General features: G+C 43.7%; 1 protein-coding gene across 3 annotated transcripts in view; it reads right to left on the bottom strand.

The window, feature by feature from the left end:
• The window catches only part of LOC143025371 (major facilitator superfamily domain-containing protein 6-like), a 29386-nt gene that overhangs the window by 8453 nt on the left and 15933 nt on the right, over positions 1 to 5000 (bottom strand). For all 3 annotated transcript variants that reach the window (XM_076184917.1, XM_076184920.1, XM_076184918.1), the window contains exons 2-4: positions 3221 to 3424; positions 1841 to 1995; positions 1266 to 1492 (exon numbers count right to left, since the gene is read on the bottom strand). In XM_076184917.1, coding sequence (XP_076041032.1) covers positions 1266 to 1492; positions 1841 to 1995; positions 3221 to 3320 — 482 coding nt within the window. In that variant the 5' untranslated portion in view covers positions 3321 to 3424. The remainder of the gene's footprint in view (positions 1 to 1265; positions 1493 to 1840; positions 1996 to 3220; positions 3425 to 5000) is intronic.

Raw genomic sequence — 5000 nt, 5'->3', positions numbered from 1 at the left:
ATTCTGGACAGTGACATTAAAAAGGAGTTAGGTTAGGTGCGGTTATGCTATTTTCCACGTCACCCCCCGTCAAAAATATACTATCTATATACCAAGGGCTTTTTCCCCCTTACCAGGGAGGTAGCCAAAGTCAAAAGGGATATATCCACTCCTCAACCATTTCATCCCCATCCATTCCACTCCCATCCACCACCCTTTCCTTTATCTCATCTTAGCTCCTCATGGATGACGGGTCATCCCTGTATCCCGCCTACTGCCCTGAGTCAGAAGCAATGCAGCAAGACACAGCACATCCACAGCAAGGCCGCTTCACGTAATCGGCGAACCCCGCCCCCTCATGCAAAAAAAAAAAAAAAAAAAAAAAAAAATCTGACCGGGAGAAATCCCTTCGGGCTGCGTCAAAATATCATTCACAAATAACCACTCCCTAAACCCCCATCCCCCAACCACTCCTTTGCATCATAATATCATCTATACATAGCCATTCTCCACTCACCCCTATCCCCCGCCTTCTATCTTCCCTGCTTAACAGACATCCTCCTCCTGCTCAACGTTCCTTTCACCCCATCCATCCATTTCGTCCTCTGTAGGCCCTTCCTGTACACCCCATCCACCTCTATCTTCCACACCTTTTTTACTAATCTTTCTTCACTTATTCTTTCCATGTGTCCAAACCATCCCAGTACTTTTTCATTAACCCTGTCTGCCATCTCCTTTTCCACCCCTGCTCTCCTCCTCACCTCCTCGTTTCTCACTCTATCCAACCTTATAAGCCATAACATATTTCTTAGTCATTTCATCTCAAACACATTCAAACTTTTCCTCTATGCCTCACTTAAATTCCATGTCTCTGCCCTATACAGTGCTGTCGGCACAATCATCCCTTCATATAAACTCCTCTTTGCATCCATTTCCAAATGCCTATTTCTCATGACACTTTTTAATCCCTCAAGGTATTTATTTGCTTCTCTCAATCTACAATTTACCTCCACCTCCACTCCTCCCTTTTCTGCCACATGCGACCCCCAAGTACCTAAAGGTATCCAGTATCTTCAGCCTCTCTCCTTTAAAACTTACTTCCAAATTTCTGTCATCCTTTCCCCTTGTACATCTCATCACCTTTATCACTTTAGTGACTCAACCTCTTTGGTGTGATAGCCCCAAATGATAGAAACGCTGGTTATTGCCGAGGATATATTAAAAAAAAAAAAAGAATCGGCGAGAGAGAGGCGGATGCGCTCGCTCGCCATCACCTACCCACCTACCTACACGTAGTACAGGACTTGACCGTTAGAAGAACCCTTTTGACATCGGTGATGTCACACTCGTAGGGCGGCGAGAGTACGAGCTGGGGTGACTTGGGAGCGGAGGAGGAGCAGGTCAAGTTGAAGGGAAGCTGGCTGGGCAGGTCGTGGGTGGCCCGGGCAGGGGGCACGAGGAGAAAGAGCGGGGCCACAGACGCGGCGAGGACCATCATCGAACTCAGAAGAACCTGTGGGTATGGAGGGTTCTCGAAGTCGATTAGAAGCTCCTCTGTTCTCTTGGAGAGCAAGGGGAAGTTGGGGAACCACCTCAGTTGAATAAAATCGCCCGGCGACAGACAAGATAAACTACTTAAGGCGTAAAATGCAGCGAAAGGTGACATTAATAGAGAGAACTATTTACCCTTTCGGTAAAGGGGTGTCTCTCTCCAGACAGCTGAATAAAATCACCTAGCGGCTTGCTACATATCAAGCATAGGGCACACACCACACGCTGAATCCCAAAGTGGCACACACTCTCTCTCTCTCTCTGGGTACATGTTGCCTTTTATATAGTAGACTTGAAATGGTACTATTACCTTAAAGTTTCCAATCCTGTCTGCGAGCATTCCCGCGAAGGGCGGCACAAGGAGCCCCAGGATGGGTGTGACGGAGTAGATGAGGCCGATCTCTTCGGCAGAGATGCCCATCGACCGCATGAAGATGGTCATGAAAGGCCACAGGGTCATGGCCCCTTCGAGATCCCGGGGTGAGAGAGAGTGGTAAGGTGGCGAGAAAATGAAAGAAGTTAAGATGTTAATATATGGTGACATTTTTAAGTTCTCGTTGTATACGTATGGAGGGTTGTTGATACAGGAACGTATAGAATACCCTTTCGCAGCAACGAGAACAAATACATATTATAACGCAGCGAAAAGGTTAATTACTTCCCTGTTTTTCGTTAAAAAAACGAGTAAAAGTACGATAATTTTTGTGTGTATACATGTGTATATATATATAATATGTATATATATACATATATATATATATATATATATATATATATACACACACACACACACACACACACACACATATATATATATATATATATATATATATATATGTATGTATGTACTTATGTATACATATATACATGTATATCTGTGTGAGTGTGCATATGCATTTGTAGATCTATTTAGCAATTTAATTTGGCCATGAAAGCAATCCCTCCCACATCCAACAATCCTGTGGCCTGGTTCGTTTGGATACGGGAGAGATGACTGTACCGGAGGCTCAGAGATCGAGTGTCCCTCTGCCTTCCTGGTCATCCCTCCTCGGCCTTTAAGGTGTCATCACACTGGGCTATTTTTCCCCCGACAGTTGGAGCAGATTTGCATTCCGTAGATTTCGGGAAGGAGTCCGATATGCCGAAGGGAAATAAATTTCCTCTAGCATAATATCAAATGACATTATATGTAATTTTGTTGAGAAAACAAAAGATTTCGCCACAGTGATTTTACGGTGGGAATTGTTCTAGAGGTGGGCGGTACCGCTGATTAATCGAAGGTTGAAGGAAAAATAGCACAGTGTGATAGGTCTTTAAGACATCAGGGCAGGACTTGTAGTAATGGATTTAGATTGGGCAAATTTAGAATTAAGAAGGAAATAGGCAAGAACTGGTTTATTAATAGAATGACGAATGGAATAGACTTAATAACCATGTAGTGAGCACTGAAACTATCGGTTGTTTTAAGAAAATATGGAATAACTTTATGTATGGGGGATGGCAGGTGGTAAGGGACATGATACTATCTAGCGTAGGCCTTATGGTCTCTTGCAGTCTCTTCCATTCTTATGTTCTTATTGACGTCTCAAATACATAAACACACTGTGGTCGACTTATCCTTGATAAGAACATTTGATAAAAACATTGCGATGCCTAGGTGGACTGCAACCTAGAAGATTGTGTTCCTTACCTCCGAAGAACAGGAAGAAGATGAGCTTGAGTGGGAGGAAGGTTGGGTTGATGAGATCCTCCCAAAAATGCCTGAAGACTCCTTTTGATAGGTTTGACATGGTGGACCAAGAAGAAAGAGAGCAGCTTGGCTGTGCACAAAGGACATCAGAGTCGTCTCCTTCAGCAGGACTCACGGTCAGGTCCTAGACGTGACCCCTGGAAGCTTAAGCACGAGGCAAAAATTACCTTATAATTGTTTTCACGTCGACGTAAAATATTTTTTTCTCAAAATTTGAGGACGAATTAACACGCCGCACTCCATTATTCAATTTTGTCTATTAATTTATTGTATTTATTAGATGGAAGGGTGGCAGATGGAGCGTTAATGGACTATATAGTGGTGACCAGGAGTATGGTAGGAAGAGTTAAGGATGTACATGTTCTAAGGGGAGAGAGTGGGAGAATATCAGATCATTTTCTGGGAGGTAAAATGAGAGTGGAGAATAGGTGGAGAAAGAGGAAAAGGACAGAAGGTAGGGAGGTACTTAGAGTGAACTGCTTAAATGAGGAAAAAAAGGAGAGGGAGTTTAAGAAGAAACTGAAAGAGAAGTGGGAGGGAGTAAAGGATAGAGTAGAACTAGGAGTGGAGGAGGAATGGCGATGGTTCAAGGAGTACAAAGATGGTGTGTGGAACAAGGAGGGCGGGAGGAAAAAGAAGGAAGGGTAGTGATTGGTGGGATGAGGAAGCAAAGAAATGTGTAGAAGAGAAGAAGCAGGCTTTCATAGATTGGCTACAAATTAGGACGAGGGAATCGTATGAGATGTATGAGATGTACAAAGTAAAGAGAAGGGAAGCTAAACATAAGATAAAGGAAGCAAAGAGGAGAACAGGTGTGAAATGGGGTAAGAGTATGACAGAAAATTTTGAAAGCAATAAAAAGATGTTTTGGAAGGAAATTAAAAGAGAAAAGGGAGGCGAATTAAGTAGAGAGGAAAAGGTAAAAGGTGCAGATGGAGAGATGATAATGGAAGAGAAGGCAGTGAGAGGAAAGTGGGCAGAGTATTTTAGGGAGTTGCTAAATGTGAAGGAGGATAGGGAGGGAAAGGTAGTTGCAGTGGGAAGCGCTGAGAAAATGAATGTGATGAGTGAGGAAAATGGAGGAGAAATAGGGAAGGATGAAGTGAAAGCAGCTGTTAAGATGATGAGAGCAGGTAAGGCACCTGGTCTGGATGGATGCCATGCAGAATGTCTGAAGAAAGGAGGTACAGTGATGGTGGACTGGCTGGTGAGGTTATTTAATGTTTGTTTGAGAGAGGGTAGAGTGCCGGAGGACTGGAGGAGTGCCTGTATAGTTCCGCTTTACAAGGGAAAGGGGGACAAGTGTGAGTGTAGTAGTTTCAGAGGGATCAGCTTGTTGAGTGTAGTTGGGAAGGCGTATGGGAGGGTCTTGATTGAGAGGATTAGGAGAGGAACAGAGGGAGTAATTGGTGAGGAACAGTGTGGGTTTAGGACAGATAGGGGTTGTGTAGATCAGATCTTTGTGGTAAGACAGATATGTGAGAAAGCTATAGGAAAAGGTAAGGATGTTTTTTGGGCTTTTATGGATCTGGAAAAGGCGTATGATAGGATAGACAGGAAGACACTGTGGGAGGTACTGCAGATATATGGGATAGGAGGAAAGCTGTTAAGAGCAGTCAAGAGTTTTTACGAGAGTAGTAGAGCTTGTGTTAGGATTGGAAATGGAGAGAGTGAATGGTTTGAGGTAAAGGTGGGACTTCGTCAGGTATGTGTTATGTCA

This window comes from Oratosquilla oratoria, chromosome 5 (assembly GCF_046742065.1).
Source record: "Oratosquilla oratoria isolate Oo_2021 chromosome 5, ASM4674206v1, whole genome shotgun sequence".
NCBI lineage: Eukaryota > Metazoa > Arthropoda > Malacostraca > Stomatopoda > Squillidae > Oratosquilla > Oratosquilla oratoria.
This window is presented reverse-complemented; position numbering and strand designations above follow the sequence as displayed.